Here is a 24,562-nt window from a genome sequence, read left to right on the forward strand (position 1 = left end):
AAAAAAAATAGTGCATCCCACATAGTAATGAAAAACAGTTTTTATGATTTTGATTTCAGTCGTGTGTATATGAAATATGTGTGCATATATCTATTTACGTATATGTGTACGCGATATATATTTCTGTGTATATGTGATATAGATGTATGTATATATGTGTGTATATGCTATATATTTGTGTATATATTGATGTGCATGTGACAGTTATGTTAACTGTATGTATGCATACATGGTATACTTTTATACATGTGCATGTATGTGATATACATTTGTATCTATGTGTGTATGATATATACGTGTATATATTGAAATATGTGTGTATGAAGTTCACACATAACTGGGTCACAACGTTAAATGATGCACTCTCTACGGGCATTAAGTAATAAAGCTGATATTTTTCCCCTCAGATCAGTCAAGTTTGGTATCATCGAAAGCGTGGAGCCCGCTTCCCAGAAAAGTGCACAAACAACATCCTAGTCGCACCGGCGCGCAGGCGCCCACCGACCCCTGCAGCCGCCCTCGGCGCACTGTGGAGACGGGATTCATCCACACCACTCGGGACGCGCACGCGCGCGCGCCTGCCCCTCCGCGCGCCCCCTCCCCGGGCACCAGCGCCCCCGCGGCACCTGCGGCCCCCCCTCCCCGGGCACCTGCGCCCCACCTACGCGCCCCGGCCCCGCCCCTCACCCCTCCCGCCGCAGAGCCTGGCACCGCCGCTTCTTCCCACGCTCCGACGCGCCGTCGATGCGGGCGCGCGCACGCGGGCGGGGCGCCGGGAGCAGCGCCGCGGCGTCGGTGTCGGGCGCGCGCACGCCGGCGGGGCGGCGCACGGCAGCGGCGGCGGCGGCGGCGGCCATTTTTCCTCCCGGCAGCTGCTCCGGGTGCAAGTGCGGGGTCAGCGGCCCTGCCGGCGCTCGGGCTCGGCCGGAGCGGCGGGGAGGCGTGGATGAGGGGGGAGGTGGCCGAGGGCTGCCCCCAGTGTCGCCGCCCCTCCCCCCACAGGGCAGTCCGGGCGGCAGAGCGCCGGCGGGCGCGGGCTCGGGGTCACTTCCTGGCGCGGCCTCGTCCTCGCCGCTCCCCTCCCGCCGGGACCTCCCCCGGTCGCTGTCCCCGCCGGGGACCCTCCCCCGGGGCCCGCCCGCGCTCTCAGTGTCGGGCCCTCCCAGATGGGATAGGCTGTAAAGATGTTTAGTTTTGAAGGGGATTTCAAAACCAGGCCCAAGGTGTCCCTGGGAGGCGCGAGCCGGAAGGTAAGAGCGGCCTGCGTGCGGCAGTGCCGCGGGACTGGGCGGGGCCAGCCGCGGACTCCGGGCGGGACGGCGGGCTGGGGGCCGGCTTGGGTCCGGGAGGGGTTCATCCCGGCGGAGGGACGCGCGAGGGGGCGGGCTGCGGGGTCACCTGCTCCTACGGCTCAAAGCGGGTCTGGAAGGAAAGCTGATGGGGAAAAAGGGCTTTGTGGACCGGAATCGCCCGGAAGCTGCAAGGATGCTGAGGGTGGACGGCCTTTTATACTTAGGTAGTGAAAAACTCTGGGCAAAGGACACAGTGTTTCTTTCAGAAGTGAACTTTAGATACTTTATCACACTTGACTGATGGTGATTGCTTTTAGAGTACTACGTGGGGGTCTTGTCTGTTGTAGAAAGTAAGTAGAATGTATTTGTTCATGACAACAGTCTCTGAAGTTGAGGCGGAACTCGTCACCATAGGCCACGTGTTTGAATCCAAGGCCATGAAAGTCGTCCTTTACCAGCCTTTTGGAAACACTTCTGGAGAGACTCTAGCACTTTTTTTCTGTTACAGCTGGTCGTATGATTATTCTTAGGATAACAGTGTAGAATAAGGGCGTACAAACTAGTTACTGTGCTATCCTCTCTGATGACAGGCATATACTGATTCGGTGGAATTGCTGACAAGTAGTTCAGCGTCAGTGTTGCTTCATTTATTTGCTTGCTTTTTACCACTTCTCCACTGGATCCCTTCCCTGCCTGTTTTAGTTTTATCAGACTAAAAATAAAGTGGGGTCGCCCTTGCTTAGAGTGTTGGAAAAGTTCAAGTGAGTATAATTAGCAGATTGTTTACTAAATAATTTTCTAAAGTGTTCTTTCAGTGGTTCGTCTATTCTTCTGTGTTAGTGTATTCTGTATGTTACACTTAACGACGGGGTTGGCACATGACTGAGCAGATGCTCGAGTCCACGTACGAATATCCGCTTTAAATTGTACTATGGGGGTATGGGCATGATGGTTTCTGAGGGTCGAGGAGGGGAACCCAGCAAGGATTTGGGCAGGAAGTGTGCTGATAACTTACAAGCTTTGGGTTTTGCATGATGGTGATTGGTTGGAGGCTGCAGAACTAGGTGCTAGACTAGGTGCTGTGTAGGTGTCGTGCAGGGCTGGCGTGGGTCACATTCAGTGGCTTGGGTATTCATGAAAATTCCAAATGAGATCAAAGGACTTATGCCATTGGAAGAACCTCTGGGCCAGATCTAGTTTACAGGTGGGATAAAGAGCTGTTGAGTGATAGCACAGCCACGTAGCAAGCCGGGGGCAGGTCACCACCTTAGAATCCATGTCGCCTCACGTACGTAGGACTTTGTGACTTCTGTTACAGACAGGAGTGCCCTGGCAGGTCCTGCTAGGGTGTTGATCCTGTTTTCTCACCAAGTAACACATCTCTTCTTTAAGGAAAATAGTTATCTGTTGATCAGAATCTCAAGGGGAGATTGCACGTCTTGCTTTTCAGCTGTGCGAAACAATTTTTTTCCCCTTTTTACCCCCCTTTTCATTGAGGTTTAGACTTAACATACAGTCAGGGTCACAGACATTAAGTGTCTGTGTCTTAGGCCATGTCCCTTAGAAGCCTGAGGAGGAAATCCTTGTGCAGGTGAAATTGAGGAGGGAAGAGGAGAGGGCAGGGGACAAGGGGTTTTCTTGTTGGGGTTTATCTTTAGCCGGATCCCACCGACAACTCTGGAGCGTGGCTGGCATCACAGAGTTGTCCCGTCTTGAGGTGGGGGGGGCTGGCATTTTGTATCCCCGTGTCATTTAGTCGTTGTCTGCAGGCTGCCCCTGGGGTGGGTGGGAGTGTAATTCTCCAGAGAGGGTGGCAGTAAGGAGCCCACCGCAGTCACTCTGCAGTGGCTGGGGGGTGGGTGCATTGGCCTGGTACCGGAATCTGGGCAGGGAATTAACTGTAGGTTCGGCTGGAAGGATTTTTACAGCCCACCACTCCCATCAAATAACATGCCCAGCATTCCAGAGGCCCCCATCTGCACCCTTCCATTCTAAGCCCTCCTACCCAAAGGTAACTACTATTCCGACCTTTATCACCACAGATCAGTTCTGCCTGTTGAACTTCTTGTGCATAGAGGCCACCCTTTTTGGACTGGCCTCTGTGGCTCAGCATTCGGTCTGAGAGGTGGGGTCCATCGTCTTATTCTGGTTGCATCGTCTGAACGTACATAGCCCAGTTGATCCGTGTTTGTTGTATGTGCCTCTGGGTGGACACGTGCTCTCACGTGCTGCTCACACATTGCACGTGGGTTTAGCTCCAGTGCACTCTGCCTCGTTCTCAGCGTTTCAGTGGCTCCACTTCCTTGCCAACACTTAGCGTTGTCAGTCATTTTAATTTGGCAGTTCCGGGGGGTATGTAGTTTCATTGTAGTTTTAATTTTGTTTCCTAACAACTAATGATGTTGCGCACCCACATATGCTTATTTTCCTTAATTCTCTTTGGCTGCAACATAAGTCCTTTGCTTCATTTAAAAAACAAAACCTTAAAATGATCTTTCCCCCATGTCTTAAATTATTGTTTGAAATTTTCCCTTCTTAAGTTTAGTGGAAACTGAATAGTTGCTACTTTTTGGATAAATTCATCTTTCCCCCCCCCCAAAATTAAATGAATATTTAAAATGTTTATTTGTAAAGATTCTTTGAAGGATCTGAAACTTTGTAAGGAAAAGTTCATGCCCTCATTGTAATCTTGTTGGGGAGATAAGACTTACACAGTTAAGCATTAAATAACAATAGAGAGAGCAATTACCACATTCTGGGTTTTCCTTGGGCTGATTCAGGAAAGAATAGAGTTGGTTGGGGCTTAGTCTTGAAGGATGCGTGGAATTAGTGAGCTGGGAAGCAAGGGTATTCCAGGTGGGTGGAAGGGTATACATTGAGTAGGTATATACTGGATTGGGTAGGTATATACTAAGTCACATAGGTTTCCACTTTTTAATATTTCTGAAGTCAGGATGCATGGTGGCATGATAGTTTATTGGCAGTATTTTTTTCTATTCTTGGTAGTGCATAGAAGAATATCTTAATGGTAATTTGATTACAAGTATAGAAATCCACTGTTATTAGCATCTTGCCTTAATGTGGTTCATTTGTTACATTGGTGAACCAATAGCAATACATTAAGATTCATTCTTTGTGTTGTGCCTTAAGTGGGTTTTGACAAATGTATAATGACATGTATCTGCCATTACAGCATCATAGAGAATAGTTTGTTGCCCTAAAAATCCACTGTGCTTTACCTATTCATCTTCTCCCTTATCCCTCACACACCGCCGCCCTCCTGCCCCCAATCTCTGGCCACCACTGATCTTTTTACGGTCTCCATAGTTTTGCCTTTCTAGAATGTCATGTAGTTGGAATCGTACGGTGTGTGGCCTCTTCAGATTTGCTTCTTTCACTTAGCAGCATACATTTAAGGTTCCTCCATGCCTTTTCATAGCTTGCTAGCTTGTTTTTTTATCCTATTTTTTATTAACAGACTATTTTTGTAGAGCAGTTTTAGTCTTAACAGAAAAAACTGATGGGAAAGTACAGAGAGTTCTCACTCCATCTTCCTAGCACATTGTTTTCTCTATTATATCCATCTTGCCATAATGTGGTACGTTTGTTACAATTGATAGACCAATATTGATACCTTATTATTAAGTCAGTTTATATCAGGGTTCAATCCAGGTGTTGTACATTCTGTGAGTTTTGATCTTTTGAGACTGGCTTCTTTAACTTAGGAATATGCTTTTAAGGTTGTTCCAGGTCTTTCCTGGCCTGATGGCTCTTCCCCCCACCCCCCGCCACTCTAAATTGCTGAATACTGTTCCATTGTCTGGATGGGCCGCAGTTTCTTTGTCCCTTCACCTGCTGAAGGACATCTTGGTTGCTTCCAAGTTTTAGCAATTATGAATAGAGCTGCCATAAACATCCACGTGCAGGTTTTGTGTGTGGACATAGTTTTCAGCTCCTTTTTGTAAATACCAAGGAGCGCGATCATATGGTAAGGTTATGTTTAGTTTTGTAATTAACTGCCAAACTGTCTTCCAAAGTGGCTGCACTGTTTTGCGTTCCCACCAGCAATGAGAGTTCCTGTTGCTCCACATCCTCGCCAGCATTTGGTGTTGTCAGTGTTTAAATTTTGGCCATTCCAATAGGTATGTCGTGGTATCTCATTGTTTTAAGTTGCATTTCCCTGTTGACATGTGATGTGGAGCATCTTTTCACATGTGCTTATTTACCATCTGCGTATCTTTGTTAAGATGTCTGTTCAGGTCTTTATCCCATTTTTTAACTGGGTTGTTTGTTTTCTTACTGTTGAGTCTTAGCAGTTCCTTATACACATTTTCAATGTATTTGTATATATTTTGCAGATATAAACTCTTTTCAGAGAGGCCTTTTGCATATATCTTCTCCCAGTTTTGAGCTTGTCTTTTCATTCTCTTAGTCTTTTGCAGAGCAGAAGTTTTTAATTCTAACGAAGTCCAGTTTTACCAGTTTTTTTCTTTCATGAATTGTGCTTCTTATGTCGTATCTAAAGAGTCATTGCCAAACACAGTGTCACCTGGTTTTTCTCCTGTGTTAACTTCTAGTAGTATTACAGTTTTGTATTTTACATTTAGGTCTGTGATCCATTTTGGGTTAATTTTTGTGAAAGGTGTTAAGGTCTGTGTCTAGATTTATTTTTTCTTTCTCTTTTGGCCTGTGGATATCCAGTTGTTCCAACATATTTGTTGAAAAGCTGTCCTTTCTTCATTGAGTTGCCTTTGCTCCTTTGTCAAAAGATCAGTTGGCTGTATTTTTGTATGTCTGTTTCTTGCTATTCTGGTCCGTTCATCTATTTGTCTGTTCTGGATTGTTTTGTTTTGCTTTGTTTTTGCCAGTGCCATACTGTCTTGATTTCCGGAGCTTTATGGTAAGTCTCAAAGTCAGCTAGTGTCAGTCTTCCGACTTTGTTCACATTTTTCTTCAGCATTGTGTTGGCTTTTTTGGATCTTTTGCCTTTCCATATCAACCTTAGAGGCAGTTTGTTGATATTCACAAAATAACTTTTATATATATATGTGTGTGTGTATATATATATTTTTTTAAGCCACTGTATTTTAGGTGTATTTGTTGCATTTGTTTTTATTGAAATATAGTTGATGGTACAATATTACGTAAGTTACAGGTGTACAATAGTAATTCACAGTTTTTAAAGGTCATACTCATAGTTGTTATTAAAATATTGGGTATGTTCTCTGTGTTGTACAAACTTATTGGGATTTTGATTGGGAATGTGTTGAATCTGTAGATCAAACAAGTTAGGAAGAATTGATCTTGACAGTATTGAGTCTTCCTATTCAACATGGAATGTCTCTCCATTTGTGCAGTTCTTTGATTTTATTCATCAGACTATTGTAATTTGCCTTATATAGACCGAAGTACTTCTTTTTCGGGGGGTGCTAATATAAACAATACTGTGTATTTAATTTCCAGTTCCAAGTGTTCATTGTTGGTTTACAGGAAGGCAGTTTTGTTTTGTATTTACCTTTTACCGATACCTCCCTACTTCCCTCACCCCTGTCCGCCCAGCCCCTGGCAGCTACTTTTTTACTCTCTTTTTTGACTTTGACTTGTTTTCGTTTTTTTTAATATTCCATGTATAAGTGACACCTACAGCATTTGTCTTTCTGTGGCTTATGTCACTTCGCTGAAGGCTCCCGAGGTCCATCCATATTTCTACACGTGGTAGAATTTCCTTCTTTCTCTTGGCTGAATACTATTCTGTTGTGTGAATGCACCACATCTTTATCTGTTCGTCTGTTTGATGACCGCTTAGGTCTTCGTATCTTTATTATTTTGAATAATGCTGCAGTGAATATAGTGGTGCAGATGTCTTTTCAATACCTGTTTTCATTTCTGTTGTATAGCTACCAAGAAGTGGGATTGCTAGACCATAAGGTAGTTCTATTTTTAATTTTTTGAGGAATCTTCATATTGTTTCCATAGTGGAAATGTTATTTATTTATTATTATTATTATTTTTTTTTAAATTTCAAATTCCAGTTGTTCATTGATGGAATATGGAACAGCAATTGACTTTTGTATGTTAATCTTGTATCCTGCAGTGTTGCTATAATCACTTATTAGTTCCAGGAGTTTTTCGTTAATTCTTTGGGATTTTCTACAGAGACGATCATGTCATCTGTGACCAAAGACAGTTTTATTTCTTTCTTCCCAATCTGTATAGCTTTTGTTTCCTTTTCTTGCTTTATTGCATTAGCTAGAGCTAATGATGTCAAAAAGGGGTGGTAAGAGAAGATATCCTTGCTTTGTTCCTGATCTTAGTGGGAAAGTTTCTAGTTTTTCACCCTTAAGTATGATGGTAGCTGTAGGTATTTTGTGGTGGTTCTTTATCAAGTTGAGGAAGTTCCTATCTATTTCTAGTGTGTTGAGAATTTTTGTCGTGAATGGGTGTTGGGTTTCTTTAATTTACTTTTAATTTTTAAATTTTTATTTTCTTTTTTGGCCACACGGTGTGGCATGTGGGATCTTAGTTCCCCAACCAGGGATCGAACCTGTGCTCCCTGCGGTGGAAGCACGGAGCCCTAACCACTAGACTGCCAGGGAATTACCTGGGTGTTGGATTTTGTCAAATGCTTTTTACTGTGTGATCATATACTTTTCCTTAGTCTGTTGATGTGATGGATTACATCAAGTGTTTTTTGAATGCTGAACCAGCCCTGCATACCTAGCATAAATCCCACGTGGTTATGATGTATAATTATTTTTATACGTTGTTGCATTCAGTTTGGTAGTATTTTGTTTAGGGATTTTTGCATCTGTGTTCCGGAGAGAGTAGCTTTTATTTCTCGTGGTGTCTTTTTCTGGGTTTTGTATTAGGGTACTGCTGGCCTCGCAGAATGAGTTTCACTGTAGAGCCTACCGAAACCAGCTACTGTAATTTTAATTTCCCCTTCCGGTAAGTCTAGAATACTCTTAGGATTGTAAGCACTCTGACTGGTTAGTTTTATGTAACTGCCCTCTATTGTGTAATTGGAGGTCTTACCTAAAATATCTTAACCTGAAGAAAAGTCCATGCTGTTCCGTTTTGAAGAGCTGGCAGTTGGTATACATGTTGTCATACGACTCTGTGTATGTTGCAGTGGAACATAAACTGTTTTTTACACGTCTGACATGAAGTCATATACATGTTGTCATACGACTCTGCGTATGTTGCAGTGGAACATAAACTGTTTTTTACATGTCTGACATGAAGTAAAGTAGAAACATTTTCCAAAATCAGATTTTAAGATTTACTGTCAGAACTGGTATCATTACCTTCCTGTTTTATCTAGCAGCCCCACATCTGTTCTCTTGAATATGATTTTCCATACTCTTCACATACGGGACCAGAACACTGTAGTTCTCTGTAGCATATAAGGTCAGGAATTCTTGATCTGGTTCCTAGGGAAACCAAGCAGAATGGAAGGGCTGAGACTTTGTCTAATTCTCTTTGGACTTCTAATCAGGGTCTAGGGTGAGGCAAGCAAGGCACATAGGGCACAAAATTTAAGGAGGCTCTGACTGGAGATGCATAGGCGCAGGTTGCTTAAGGTGGCACTCGGGCTCATGGCCCTGAGGTGAGTGCCTCCTTAAATTTTGTGCTCAGGCACCTACCTGGCTTGCCTTCCCTAGTCCTGTCTGGCTTTGCACACTCCAGCGTGTGCTGATTTTCTGGAGTTACAGTTAGTTGTCAACTAGGTCTCTTAGCTAAGGTAATAAACAGGTCACCTCATAGGACTGTAGAAGAGCCCTCAAAAGAGGTTATTGCAAAAGCAGTAAAGAGTTTTCCTCTGTCTCTTCCCCTTTTTTCTTATAACTTTAAAGAATGCGGGCATCTAGGAGTTTGGAAGTTAAGCATTTTATTCTTTGACCATGACCCTTATTTCATTCCGCTGTGTCCTTGTTCTCCGGCCGCGGCCTCGTCACGCCTTCTGTTGCCTATGGCGCTTGTGAGCGTGAAGGCAGGGGCAGGAGCTTCCTTCTGGCCGAGTGTCTCCGGAGCCCATCACCTTCAGTGGTGACCAAATTAAAGTTGGAGACGCCTGCTGGGGGGTGTGGGTGGCAGCGTAAATCAGCACAACCTACCTGGGGGATGGTCTAACAGCACGCATCAGGAGTCGCCAACCGGTATGACCCCTCTAAACCCAGTAAGTCTACTTTTAGAAATTCATTTTAAGAAACTAATTTGACAGGTGCATGGGATAGATGCATGAGATAGAAAAGATGATGTTTGTGGCATTACTTGTAGTATTGAAAAATTCAAAACAATCTAAATGTCTAACAATAGGAAATTTGTTAAATGGTATAGCAGTGCGGTGGGGCACTATACAACTGTTTAAAGTGGTCATGATCTATATTTGTTACTATTTATCATTTATTGATGTCTACTCATTCTGTGTATTAAACTGTGTCATTGTTAGTGGAAATAAGTAGATTGCAAAACAGCAGTCTGCATTTCAATTATGTTAGTCTGAACGGTCATGGTCTCTGCTTGACCAGTGCCCTAATTCCCGACGAGCAGACGTCGAGTTCTCTGCGCATCTAGTGGCTTAAGCAGCACGGTTTCGTCCTCTCACTCCGCTCTGTGGGGCAGGCATCCGACAGCAGCGTGCAGGGTGGTTCTGGCCTGGGGTCTCCGGGGGCTCAGGCATCGGAAGCCTTGCCCGGTGCTGGGGGAGCCACTGTGGGACCGGCTCATGCCTGTGCCTGGAGGCCAGTGATGGGTCCTGGTGGGAGTTGTCAGCTGCTGCCACTCGGACATCACCTTAGGGCTGCTCGAGCGTCCTCCTGACCTGGCAGCTGGCTTCCCCGGAGCCAGTGACGGAGAGCAGGGAGAACGAGGCAAAGCCTGTTACGAGGGAGTCCTGAAAGTCACACGTTGTCACTTTTGTCCTATTTTATTTGTCAATCCAGTCCACACTCAAGGTGAGAGGAATCAAACTCCACCAGTTTGGAAATGTAGCAAGGAAAGAAGTTGGTAAACTAGGAACAGCTTAGAAAACTGGTGAAATAGAGAACTGACTTAAAAGTCCCTTCTCCCAGGTGAGGCTGCCTGACTGCGAGCTGGCCTTTCCTGTGAGCTGTTAAGCTCTTGCGTTCCTGCACGGTCTTACCTGAAATGTTATCTGTTAGGCAGTTTATTTGAGTTAAGCATCTTCCTCCAAAAAGCCTCAGAATCCTGAGAGGCTGCCATTTATTTGCAGCCATTTGAATTCACTTAGATCATTTACCTTTTTAATCCAACCACCCTTGGAGAAAAGGGGGGAATATACAGGGGAGTAAGTAATATGGGAATGAAAGTGTTTGGCTTGTCGCTTTGACAGCCATAGGGCAGGAGGTAGATGCATCAGGCCATTGGAGAGAGGGAGTGAAGTAGGAGAGCATCGAAGTAAATTTCTGGCCATCTGAGAGCTGCTCGGGGCGCCTTGTGCCGGAACGGAGGGAGGAAGCCTGTTTCCCTCCTTTTCCAGGGCCCCGGGCGGGCAGCATAATGTCAGCGCCCTCGGCTCTTGTGTGCTGGACTGCGCTTCTTAGCACTGCTTACAGGTGGAACGCTGTTGCCACCAGTTAGGAGGATCCGCACGGACAGAGGTGTCCACCCTGGAGAGGTGGCAGTCACCTACAGACTGCAGCTGGCTGGAGTGGGGGTGGGCCAGGAGAAGGCTGGGGAGATGGGCAGTCAGGGGCCAGGTCATAAAGGGGCACCTTGGGAGCCACTGACAGCTTTTGAAGCAGTGAAGTGACCCTGAGCAAACTCAGGTTTTAGAGGGACGATTGTGGGGCAGTGCAGGGGCTGGACACCAGGCGAGAGACAGGCAGCTGTAGTTGTGCAGAGGAGTAGTGAGGGCCTGAAGCAGGCAGCAGGAACTGAGTGGAGGGGTTCAGGGCTGTCGAGGAGCCAGAATTGATGAGTTCTGGGGGCAGGCATCACGTCAGGTGTCAGTCTGGGGTGACAGGAGTGGACAGTGACCCCATAATCCAACACGATGCTGAGTTCCTAGGGATGTGTTCAATGTAAAATGCTTGGGTTTGCTCAGTAGGCAGGTGGGGTGCTAGTCCGGAGCTTCAGGTAGCGACTGGGAGTCCGTGGGTCCATCAGTAGGTAACAGTTGAAGTTGTGAGATGCTCTGGAAAATGTTCTGCTGAGAAGACATGTGGGCTCAGGACAAAACTCCGAGGGACGCCAGCGTTTACAGAAACAGGAAGAGGGGCACGCGAGGGAGAGGTGCTGCTGGGACCAGTGCGTGGCCAGCCAGTAGGCGTGGCAGTGTGCGCAGACAGTAGTACTGACTGAGGCCGTGAGCAGAGCAGAGCTCGTTAGAAAAGCAGGGCTTGTCGGAGGACCTCAGACCTTTTGTTCTGGTTTTGAGGTTTTATTTGCTATAGCTGTGACTGTATCCTGTGTACTGACCATAAGACATTTATATAAACTTTAGGTTATTCCAAAGCTGAGGATCCAATCGTTCAGTCTATTTTCTAAAATTAAAATTTCGTTTTCTTTTTAAAATTACCATGCATGTTCTTTGTATGAGCTGTGTATGATGAAGTATACATGTTCATCCTTTACTTTTGGACATTTAGGTTGTTTCTATTTTGTTGTGAACGACATCTTTATAGCCAATGATTATAATTATTTTTTAGGAAACATTGCAGAAAGCAGCTGAATTGCTTGGTCAGTGTGCACATAGGCTTCTGATATGTTTTGTTCTCTAGCAAAAATTATATCAATTTCCATTCCCTGGTCTTAGCAGTTAAGTGCTGCCTTAGCATCTGTGCAGTTGCAGGGAGCCTCCGAGGGCACTTTGTCTCCAGGGTGTTTCTGTTTTCTCTCCTTCTTTGTTAGTTACCTACACTGCACCCCTCAAGGTTTGTCCTCCTGCTTGTTGTATGCTCTCACCTCTTCTTGACTCCTTCTCTGTGAGGCGGAGGTGTGGCATCCCGTAGAGGAAGAAATCAGGGCTCAGAGATTCCAGATCATTTAGTGGAGCGTGTGAACCCTGGTCTGGGTGTTGGATGTTGTGTAGCCTGCGCGTCTTGTGTTGCTTCTCGCTTTGCTTAAGCTCTCCCTTAACTGCTTGGCAAGTTGAGGACCATGTCCTGCAGGCACTGAAAGGATGGCTTTAACAATCCTGTGTCTTTCTGAATTAGTTTTTCTTACGATATGCAGCTTTAGTGCTCTCTTTAACTTTTTAGGAACATTAGTAAACTCCGGTGTGTTGGCAAGCAGCACAGTTCATAGCACATCTTTACTGTGAAAGGTGAAATGTAAAAAGTAAAATGTGGGCTTGAAAAAATGCTTCTCTTCCTAACCAATTGTCTGCAACTTATTCATCTCTTCTGGGCTTCTCGTTTCCACATCTTGTAATGGGAAAGTCATAATTCTTGATAATGAGAAAGTTAGATTATCACTAATCTTCCTTGGTCTAATAACGTTTCCATGTCCAATCTCCAGTCAGTGGCCTTTAAAAAAAGTTACCTTTTTTTTAATTGAAAAAGTTATAAAAACTGAGACTCTTCTAAAGGGCATATAATGAAGTCTTCCTCTCACTGAGACTCCAGACGTCCTCATTCTTACCAGTTCCTCAATCTTTTCAAAACTAGATTAAATATAAATAAACATGTGCCCCTAGCTTTTTAAATAATAGTGAGAGCTACTGTTCTCCTCAGCACTGTGTCTTAGTGACGATCCACACCAGCACCTTTAGATGTAGTTTCTCTTCATGGATGCATAATATTCCACTGAATGGTTTGTATCATAGAACCACTTTCCTATTGATAGATGTATATGTGCAGGTTGTTTCCAGGGTTTTGCTAGTAAAACACTGCCATAATTAATACACAGTTTTGGTGTAGGAAAAGAAGGTCTTTAAAAAAAAAGAAAAGAAGGTTTTTTGGAATTTATTGTAATGAGATATAAACGATTGCATTTTATTTTGGTACTTTATTATTATTTTAATAAATAAATTTATTTATTGGCTGTGTTGGGTCTTCATTGCTGCGCGTGGGCTTGCTCTAGTTGTGTTGAGCAGGAGCTGCTCTTCATGGTGGTGCGCGGGCTTCTCCTTGCGGTGGCTTCTCTTGTTGCAGAGCTCGGGCTCTAGGCACGTGGGCTTCAGTAGTTGCAGCACGCGGGCTCAGTAGTTGTGGCTCACGGGCTCTAGAGCGCAGGCTCAGTAGTTGTGGCACACGGGCTTAGTTGCTCCGCAGCATGTGGGATCTTCCCAGACCAGGGCTCGAGCCCGTGTCCCCTGCATTGGCAGGCGGATTCTTAACCACTGCGCCACCAGGGAAGTCCTTTGGTTTTTAAATGAGCTCTTTTCACATTTTATGCTCTTTAAACATGTTAATATGTGTATAAATTTTGTTCTAGTCTTTTTTCTATATAGTGTTTGAATTGGGAATCATATTGTACATTGTTTTATAAATATGATTTTTAGTAACTTAGTACTGTATTTTGATGCACTTTTAAATATTTGCATGTATGTGAAGTTGGTTGCTGTTATATTTTCTTAAAGTTTCTTTCTTTTTTTTAAACATCTTTATTGGAGTATAATTGCTTTACAGTGGTGTGTTAGTTTCTGCTTTATAACAAAGTGAATCAGTTTTACATATACATATGTTCCCATATCTCTTCCTTCTTGCGTCTCCCTCCCTCCCACCCTCCCTATCCCGCCCCTCTCGGTGGTCACAAAGCACCGAGCTGATTTCCCTGTGCTATGCGGCTGCTTCCCACTAGCTATCTATTTTACGTTTGGTAGTGTATATATGTCCATGCCACTCTCTCGCTTTGTCACAGCTTACCCTTCCCCCTCCCCATATCCTCAAGTCCATTCTCTAGTAGGTCTGTGTCTCTATTCCTGTCTTACCCCTAGGTTCTTCATGACATTTTTTTTTTCTTAAATTCCATATATATGTGTTAGCATACGGTATTTGTCTTTCTCTTTCTGACTTACTTCACTCTGTATGACAGACTCTAGGTCTATCCACCTCATTACAAATAGCTCAATTTCGTTTCTTTTTATGGCAGAGTAATAGTCCATTGTATATATGTGCCACATCTTCTTTATCCATTCATCCGATGATGGACACTTAGGTTGTTTCCATCTCCTGGCTATTGTAAATAGAGCTGCAATGAACATTTTGGTACATGACTCTTTTTGAATTACGGTTTTCTCAGGGTATATGCCCAGTAGTGGGATTGCTGGGTCATATGGTAGTTCTATTTGTAGTTTTTTAAGGAACCTCCATACGGTTCTCCATAGTGGCTGTACCAATTCATATTCCCACCAGCAGTGCAAGAGTGCTCCCTTTTCTCCACACCCCCTCCAGCATTTATTGTTTCTAGATTTTTTGATGATGGCCATTCTGACTGGTGTGAGATGATATCATTGTAGTTTTGATTTGCATTTCTCTAATGATTAATGATGTTGAGCATTCTTTCATATGTTTGTTGGCAGTCTGTATATCTTCTTTGGAGAAATGTCTATTTAGGTCTTCTGCCCATTTTTGGATTGGGTTGTTTGTTTTTTTGTTACTGAGCTGCATGAGCTGCTTATAAATTTTGGAGGTTAATCCTTTGTCAGTTGCTTCATTTGCAAATATTTTCTCCCATTCTGAGGGTTGTCTTTTGGTCTTGTTTATGGTTTCCTTTGCTGTGCAAAAGCTTTTAAGTTTCATTAGGTCCCATTTGTTTATTTTTATTTCCATTTCTCTAGGAGGTGGGTCGAAAAGAATCTTGCTGTGATTTATGTCATAGAGTGTTCTGCCTGTGTTTTCCTCTAAGAGTTTGATAGTTTCTGGCCTTACATTTAGGTCTTTAATCCATTTTGAGCTTATTTTTGTGTATGGTGTTAGGGAGTGATCTAATCTCATACTTTTACATGTACCTGTCCAGTTTTCCCAGCACCACTTATTGAAGAGGCTGTCCTTTCTCCACTGTACATTCCTGCCTCCTTTATCAAAGATAAGGTGACCATATGTGTGTGGGTTTATCTCTGGGCTTTCTATCCTGTTCCATTGATCTATCTTTCTGTTTTTGTGCCAGTACCATACTGTCTTGATTACTGTAGCTTTGTAGTATAGTCTGAAGTCAGGGAGCCTGATTCCTCCAGCTCCATTTTTTGTTCTCAAGATTGCTTTGGCTATTCGGGATCTTTTGTGTTTCCATACAAATTGTGAAATTTTTTGTTCTAGTTCTGTAAAAAATGCCAGTGGTAGTTTGATAGGGATTGCATTGAATCTGTAGATTGCTTTGGGTAGTAGAGTCATTTTCACAATGTTGATTCTTCCAATTCAAGAACATGGTATATCTCTCCATCTATTTGTATCACCTTTAATTTCTTTCATCAGTGTCTTATAATTTTCTGCATACAGGTCTTTTGTCTCCTTAGGTAGGTTTATTCCTAGATATTTTATTCTTTTTGTTGCAGTGGTAAATGGGAGTGTTTCCTTAATTTCTCTTTCAGATTTTTCATTATTAGTATATAGGAATGCAAGAGATTTCTGTGCATTAATTTTGTATCCTGCCACTTTACCAAATTCATTGATTAGCTCTAGTAGTTTTCTGGTAGCATCTTTGGGATTCTCTATGTATCGTATCATGTCATCTGCAAACAGCGACATCTTCTTTTCCAATTTAGATTCCTTTTATTTCCTTTTCTTATCTGATTGCTGTGGCTAAAGCTTCCAAAACTGTGTTGAATAAGAGTGGTGAGAGTGGGCAACCTTGTCTTGTTCCTGATCTTAGTGGAAATGCTTTCAGTTTTTCACCATTGAGGACGGTGTTGGCTGTGGGTTTGTCATATATGGCCTTTATTATTTTGAGGAAAGTTCCCTCTATGCCTACTTTCTGGAGGGTTTTATCATAAATGGGTGTTGAATTTTGTCGGAAGCTTTCTCTGCATCTATTGAGATGATCATATGGTTTTTCTCCTTCAATTTGTTAATATGGTATATCACATTGATTGATTTGTGTATATTGAAGAATCCTTGCATTCCTGGAATAAACCCCACTTGATCATGGTGTATGATCCTTTTAATGTGCTGTTGGATTCTGTTTGCTAGTATTTTGTTGAGGATTTTTGCATCTATGTTCATCAGTGATATTGGCCTGTAGTTTTCTTTCTTTGTGAAATCCTTGTCTGGTTTTGGTATCAGGGTGATGGTGGCCTCGTAGAATGAGTTTGGGAGTGTTCCTCCCTCTGCTCTATTTTGGAAGAGTTTGAGAAGGATAGGTGTTAGCTCTTCTCTAAATGTTTGGTAGAATTCGCCTGTGAAGCCATCTGGTCCTGGGCTTTTGTTTGTTGGAAGATTTTTAATCACAGTTTGAATTTCAGTGCTTGTGATTGGTCTGTTCATATTTTCTATTTCTTCCTGATTCAGTCTTGGCAGGTTGTGCATTTCTAAGAATTTGTCCATTTCTTCCAGGTTGTCCATTTTATTGGCATAGAGTTGCTTGCAGTAATCTCTCATGATCGTTTGTATTTCTGCAGTGTCAGTTGTTACTTCTCCTTTTTCATTTCTGTTGATTTGAGTCTTCTCCCTTTTTTTTTCTTGATGAGTCTGGCTAATGCTTTATCAATTTTGTTTATCTTCTCAAAGAACAAAGGTTCTTTCTTACAGGTCTATAAAAGAAGGAAAAATCCACAGATCATAGGTTGTGCATTATTTACAAATAAAACGTTTGGTAACTTTTAACATTTTAATTAACTCAAAGTATTTTACTTGAATATTCTTCAAATTGTGTAAAACTATTAGTATTGTGTTAGTGCATGAGAGTGGGAAAATATACTAACTTGAAACAGATGTGAAACTGATTGTTCTATTTACATTGGTAAATGGAGTAAATTGCTAGTGGAAAATAATCCAAATATTTTGGAAACAAAGGAAATCTCACAGTTTTTAAAAAATCAAGGTATTAATAAACATGCTAAACTTATTTTTATAAGTGGTTAGCAGTCAATTTGAGCATTTGATTTTATGGAAATTGTCATGTTATGTACATTTACTTTGACCTATACTCAAATTTCTGACCATAAATTTTTTGATTCTGATGGTTAATGAAATGTAAACTACACGTGGCTTACTTTTTAAAAAACTTCATTTTGTTCCCACTAAATTCATTTGCATGAGGAAAGCATTTTCCTCCCTTTAAAAAACATCTTTGTTAATGGTATTTGTGAAGTTTGGCCATATTTAATTTTCAGAGTAGATAAGATAATGTGCCGAAGGCTCAAAGATCAAATAGAGGAGTTTGCTGTAATTTACTGTTGTTTACATATTGATGAATAGGGTTAGTGTCACAGCTGTGGAGGTGAGAGATTAGCATTGAAAGCAACAGGTTTGCTATAGGAACAATAGGTTTAGTCATTCCAAAAACAGTTGATTCAGTGTACTTTATGAAACTGGTATATAACTGGGCTGGGAAACCCTAACTTGTCTAGGCCTGTAGACTCTAAAAGGTAAAAGCTATTTTCAATTATAATGAATTGAAACCAAAAATTTGTTAAGAATGAAAATCTAAATGTGCCTTTTACTGGTACCCTGTTGCTCCCTTCCTCCCAGCCACTTAATTAATGACTTATTCTTGGCTTTGTTGAGCTGGTTTTAAAAACTTACATTCTGGAGTAGCTTCGTTGGTATCTTATTCTAAAAAAGTGAGAAAGTATTACACGTACTTGGATAATAATTCAAGCAGTAGAAAATAAAGATTCAAATAAAATGAACATCTCCCTGCCTTTCACCCCACTGCTCACTCCCCCAGTCCCTGATCCTTGTAATGAGTCTGTGTTCCCAGGTGCTTCCCTGTCCTCTCAGAGCTGTTTTCCGCGCATGGAATCACTGAGATGTGCACTCTTCTCTTGTTTGAACACACACTAGAGCGCGTTGAATAGACTGCTGTGCTTCTCCCTCCAGCACTACGTCTGGGCATAGTTCCAGATCAGTACAAATAGATCTACTGCATTTTTCAAAAAGCCGTGTATGGGCTTCCCTGGTGGAGTAGTGGTTAAGAACCTGCCTGCCAACGCAGGGGACATGGGTTCGAGCCCTGGTCCAGGAAGATCCCACATAGTGCAGAGCAACTAAGCCCGTGCACCACAACTACTGAGCCTGTGCTCTAGAGCCCACGTGCCACAACTACTGAAACCCATGTGCCACAACTACTGAGCCCATGTGCCACAACTACTGAAGCCCTTGCGCCTAGAGCCCGTGCTCCACAACAAGAGAAGCCACCGCAGTAAGAAGCCCATGCACTGCAACCAAGAGTAGCTCCCACTCGCTGCAACTAGAGAAAGCCCGCGTGCAGCAACAAAGACCCAGTGCAGCCAAAAATAAATAAATTAAAAAAAAAAAGCTATGTACAATACTCCATGTAATGAGGGTTCTGTTAAGTTATTTAGCTGTCATGTATTTTAATGGCCATTTAGGTTGTTCTCAGCTTTTTTGCTAATTTAAACAGCACTGTGGTGCATATACTCGTATATGTGCCAATAATATTTGTAGGTCGGATTTCTAGCAGTGCTAGGTCAGAGGCTATTTTTATAGATATTTCCACATTGCCCTCTAGGGAGATCATATCAGTGTAAGAAAGTGGCTGCTGTCCATCTTCATCTCAGTGTTATCTGAGGTTTAAAGTTTGCCAGTTAGATGGGTTAAAAAGCCTGTCATTGTGTTTTTATTGCATTTTTTCCTAAAAATGAGTAAAGATGAAGTTCTTATGTTTAAAATATATTTTTGTTTATTTCCCTATGTACTGTTTATAGCTTTTGCTAATTTTTCTATTTGTTGATCTTTTATTTTAAAAATAAATTTATTTATTTATTAACTTATTTTTGACTGTGTTGGGTCTTCGTTGCTGTGTGCAGGCTTCCTCTGGTTGCGGCGAGCAGGAGCTACTCTTCGTTGCGTTGCGTGGGGTCCTCATTGCAGTGGCTTCTCTTGTTGCGGAGCGTGGGCTCTAAGGCGTGTGGGCTTCAGTAGTTGTGACTCATGGGCTCTCTAGTTGAGGCATGCAGGAAGTTTATCATTCTTAAATAAGTTAATAGACTTAATGTGTAGTGTGATATTTCTTTCTTAAAAAAGTCTTCCTCCACACCGAGATTTTAAAAACAATCCCCACATTATTTTCACGTATTTTTATTGTGCTGTATCTGTGTATAAATCTCAGGTCCATCAGGAATCTATTCTGATGTGAAGACTTAGGGATACAATGTCATTTATTTAGGCTACTCAGTTGTTGTGACACTGTTTATTGAATAATACATTTTTCTCTGCAAATTTGAAATGCCTACTTTATCAGCGGCTGAATCTCCTTGTTTGTTTATGTCTCCCCAGAGACCCTCTGACAGTGACCTGTCTGCTCCTGCTTTAGCCTTATTAGTGTAGGTCAGTATTTGTCCCAGAGTATGGAGTGGGATGATTCCGGTGGTACGTGAGAGAACATTTAAAAACATGGTAATTTTTTTTTAACTTTTTTTAACAACTTTTTTTTTTAGTGGTTTGAGAGACGGCAGTTTTATTTATTTGTTTGTTTGTTTATTTATGGCTGCGTTGGGTCTTCCTTGCTGCGCACGGGCTTTTTCTAGTTGCCATGAGGGGGGGCTACTCTTTGTTGCGCTGTGTGTGGGCTTCTCATTGTGGAGCTCTAGGTGCGAGGGCTTCAGTAGTTGTGGCATGCAGGCTCAGTAGTTGTGGCCCATGGGCTCTAGGGCGCAGGCTCAGTAGCTGTGGTTCACGGGCTTAGTTGCTCCGCACCATGTGGGATCTTCCCGGACCAGGGCTTGAACCCGTGTCCCCTGCATTGGCAGGCGGATTTTTAACCACTGCGCCACCAGCTAAGTCCCATAGTAGTATTTATTTCAACACCCAATAGAAAAATCGAGCTAGGACATCGAGTCTGTGGCTTCCCTGGAGTGCTTGTTCTTTTTTATTATTTATTTTTATTTTTATTTTCTTTTGGCTGCGTTGGGTCTTTGCTGCTGCTTGCGGGCTTTCTCTAGTTACGGCGAGAGGGGTCTCCTCTTCATTGCGGTGTGCGGGCTTCTCATTGCAGTGGCTTCTCTTGTTGCGGAGCGCGGACTCTAGGAGCGCGGGCTTCAGTAGTTGTGGCACCTGGGCTCTAGAGCGCAGGCTCAGTAGTTGTGGTGCACGGGCTTAGTTGCTCCGCGGCACGTGGGATCTTCCTAGACCAGGGCTCGAACCCGTGTCCCCTGCATTGGCAGGCGGATTCTTAACCGCTGCGCCACCAGGGAAGCCCTGGAGTGCTTGTTCTGATGAGGCAGGCGTGGGCGCCAGGGATGGACTGCTTCTCTAGCCCTGGTCCACACGGCTAGGGTGAGTTCCTGGATGCTGACTCCCATTGTGCACTGTGGTGGGTTTGTTGTTTTGCTCTTTTAGCAGCCTGGTGAAATTTCACTTTGAGAAATTAATAGTTATTTACTGGTTCGAGCCATGTGTAGGCACGCAGAATTGCGAGTTAGGATCAGGCCTATGCCTTTATTTTTCCCACCTGACTGCTGGGCCTGACATACTTTGATCATTCATTACTGCTGTTTTAAGGGATGGGGTTTGTTTTGTTTTCATATTTTCTGCTCTTCTTCAGAGTAATCACAGCCCGACTGGTCCTGTGGGGCGTAACCTGCTGAAGAGTGACCTTCCATGGCATTTGGTGGCCACATCTTTGAGGATGGTGCCCGTGTGGCCTCCAGGATTCTGACTAGTGCAGATACAGTCGTTTTCTGCATGTTGAGCCCCGTGTGCTGGGTTCCCGTCTGTGAATGTGAACTCACCCGTTCATTGTGGGGAGGCATAGGAGTTGAGGTCATCTTCTCTTCATGGAAGAGAAGACATTTAAGCTGAGTCTCACCTAAGGCGAACTGGAGCTTGCCAGGTGTGTGTCAGTGCCAGGAGGGAAGGCCCGGCTGGGGAGGGGTGGGGCGTTTGAGACTTGAGGGTAGTTGGGGGGCATGCCGTGCTGGTGGCGCAAGAGAAAGAGGAGGAGGTGTTTGACCGGAATATTCCTGCGCCAAGGCTGTGTTTGAACTTGACCCCTTAGAACACACTGGTCGTTCTCCAATTACGGTCTCAGATAGGCTACCATGAAGTAGGAAAATGAGACCAGCGTGGTAGGTTTTACATAACTTTGGTTCATGTAAATAATTGAGCATTGAGAAGAGATGGTTCCGTCTAGTGTCCAGTGGTCTTTTAGGAAATGAGTAGTAGATATTGCAGTTTTTGTTTGTTTTAAAGGCGTAGCAGCCCCCTGTGCAGGTAGAGGGTGGGAAGCCACCGAAGGAGTTTAAGCTTAAGTCATGGGTGATTTGCACTCTGAATTTTCAATCCATGCTTCTTCCCTGTTCTTTATTACCTGTTGACTGACTTGTCGGTCCCAGAGATGTCTCAAGGTCAGTGAACTTTAACTTCGTCGTTCTCTCCCTTCCATCCCATGCTGTCTTGGTATATGGCTCACCTAACCAGAGATGGGGGTCTCCCGTTCCCTCTCGATGCTGGCCTCGAGGTCAGCCCAGCCTCTCCCTCCAGCCCTGCTTCCTGCCCAGCGCCCCCTCTCGTGCCTCTGCTGGGATGCTTTCCATCTTGTCATCCTTCTGAACACAGCCTTCCAAGATTTCTTTGCAATTCACCTTTTCTTCCGAGAGTTCTCTGGGTCGCGGAGGCGGAGTGCCTGTCCTTCTCTGCGCTGCCTCGTCCCCGGTGCCCACCTGTATTGAGGTGTGCACTCCCAGGGGCTGGGCCGCTCCTGCTGACTCTGCTTTATTGCTAGTGTCTAGAATCGTGTCTGGCTCATGGTGGGTGCTCAATTCATTGGCTTCTTCTGCTCCCACCAGACTGTGTGCTCTTTGGGAACAAACACTTTTATTACTTTTAAAATAGCCAGTGCCTAGCATGACGCAAGAGTTAGCCAATATTTGTTGAGAATAAATTCCTGTCCTGTGCCTCGTTTGAATGTCTTTTGCACAGAGACGGTCTCTGAGTTGGGGAATATAGCAAGAAGCTCCGGTTCTGATGTGGAATTTGGTTGCTAGCTCAGGTGCTGCATATGATAGGGTACATAATTAATAGACAGCGATTAAGTGCTCTGTCACACTTTTCCTTCTGTGCTGAACGGGCTTTTTGTGGCCACCTCTGGGTCCCAGGCCTTTGCGATTGCTCACTGCGCCTTTCCTGGGCACTCGGGGCCCTTTGTCGCTCACCCCCTGCTGCTCCCCGTGCCTCTGAACTCGTGGCATATTTGGGTGACCCCAGTTTTTTTCTGTGGCCTCTGCTCCCCACCAGCGTCCTTTCCGATATATCTTAGGGAGCGTGAGTGCTCTTTGAAAGACGTTCACATCATTTTAAGCTACAGTTGAGGTCATGTATAAGGGTTTCTGTATGTGTGTCCAGGACTTCGGATTTGCCTGCTGTGCTTATTTTATAATTTTTGAAATGAGCTGTTTTAAGTAGGAAACTTTACAGCCCCCGAGCACAGGTAAGAGAAGTGACCTTCCATTTATATGGTGTCCTCTGTCCAAGGATTTTAATCTATAGGTCGTCAAAGGGTAAGGATATTCATCCTCAACATTCAGCATTGCCTCTGGTGCGTTCATAGCCATCTCATAGCGTATGCTTCAAATTTAAAGTATTCACTGAGAATCCAGTTATGCTTCTTGATAATTGGTACCTATTTTGATTTTTAAAGTACTTCATCCTCTGTGCTGTGTTGCAGGTATTCAGAAGTGCTTTTCAGCTGTTATGGTTACTCCTTTTAGACTCCTTTGCTGTACTTAAAGGAGATGTTCATTCGTTCATTTTGTAAATATTTCTTAACTCCCTACATGTGGCAGCCATTGAAGCCAATGATAGGGACCTGGTGGTCAGACAGGCCAGGCCCTCAGACCCCAGGGCTTTTACATTGGTGACAGCCAAGCTTATGTGTGAAGTCACTTTGGGGACTGCTTTGCTGGCATGTACCATTGTTTTAAAAGTAAAATGTGGGTTTAATTTCAGACATTAAGTATATTTTCTCATAGTTGTAACAGCATGTATCATTTTAAGAAATCTTAGCTCTTTAACTATAACCAAGTAATGAGCATATATTAAATCTGATTAAATGGAATAGAAGGAAGAGAAATTACAGACATATATTTACCTCCTATTCATAAATAAAGATAATGACCAGAAATATGGCTGTTTTTTTATCTAGAAGCTTTCCATAATTCTGAGCACTTTTTTTTTTTTTTTTTTTTTTTTTTTTTTTTGCGTTACGCGGGCCTTTCACTGCTGTGGCCTCTCGCATTGCGGAGCACAGGCTCCGGATGCGCAGGCTCAGCGGCCATGGCTCACGGGCCCAGCCGCTTCGCGGCATGTGGGATCCTCCCGGACCGGGGCACGAAGCCGTGTCCCCTGCATCGGCAGGCGGACTCTCAACCACTGCGCCACCAGGGAAGCCCTCTGAGCACTCTTTACTTTAGATTTTTCCATTGCTCCTCATCCTTTTAATTAATCAGTTAAAAACAAAATACTTTTCTGACCTTTGACATGTGATAAAGACTTTTTATTTGAGTTCAAGAAATGAAATTCTCTGTAATGGAAAATATCTGGAGGATTTATTTCTTTGGCTGAAAATTTTGTCAGAAACTTTTCGCTCTACACGTTATGTATTCCCTTCACATATCAAAGTATTATTTTAAATTGTCTTCATTACTTTCTGACTCTATTCTGATGAGTTGTATGTTTGTGTTAAGAAATTTAGGTTCATTAATTTTTCTAATTATTTATATGTTGATGTCTTAGGCCTTTAATTTTATTTTGGATTAAATTTACAAAAATAAAATGCCCATACAGTATAGACTGGAATGGTTCTGGGGCGGGAGGAGGGTGGTCTGTAAGTATTTTTATTTTATTTGAAATGTTTAACTTTCCCATTTGTTATTTCACTTCCTTCTACATATCAAGTAATTTTATTCGAAATATAGTTTTACTTATGATGAAAAGAATTTTTAAAATTTTGATAACAATAAAAGATTGATTTTTTTCACTGAAATTTTTATTGAGATAATTGTAGACTCCCATGCAGCTGTTAGAAATGATCCAGAAAGGTCTGTTGTTTGCATTGCCTAATTTCCTCTGGGGGTTGTATTTTGCAAAGCTGTAGTATGTGCTCACAAGCAGGATATTGACCTTGATACAATGCCCTGGTCCTTACTCAGATCTCCCTGGTTTTACCTGAACTAATGTGTGTGT

General features: G+C 43.3%; 1 protein-coding gene across 3 annotated transcripts in view; it reads left to right on the forward strand.

The window, feature by feature from the left end:
- Positions 1–858: 858 nt before the first annotated feature.
- The window catches only part of UBE3C (ubiquitin protein ligase E3C), a 117,812-nt gene continuing 94,108 nt past the window's right edge, over positions 859–24,562 (forward strand). For 2 of the 3 annotated variants that reach the window (XM_079931330.1, XM_079931331.1), the window contains exon 1: positions 859–1,250. In XM_079931330.1, the coding sequence (XP_079787456.1) occupies positions 1,185–1,250 (66 nt within the window). In that variant the 5' untranslated portion in view covers positions 859–1,184. Of the gene's footprint in view, positions 1,251–19,681; positions 19,778–24,562 lie in introns of those variants that run through there. The other variant, XM_079931332.1, reaches the window with a different exon arrangement.

The sequence above is a fragment of the Stenella coeruleoalba genome (genome assembly GCF_951394435.1).
Source record: "Stenella coeruleoalba genome assembly, chromosome: 9".
NCBI classification, from domain to species: Eukaryota; Metazoa; Chordata; class Mammalia; order Artiodactyla; family Delphinidae; genus Stenella; species Stenella coeruleoalba.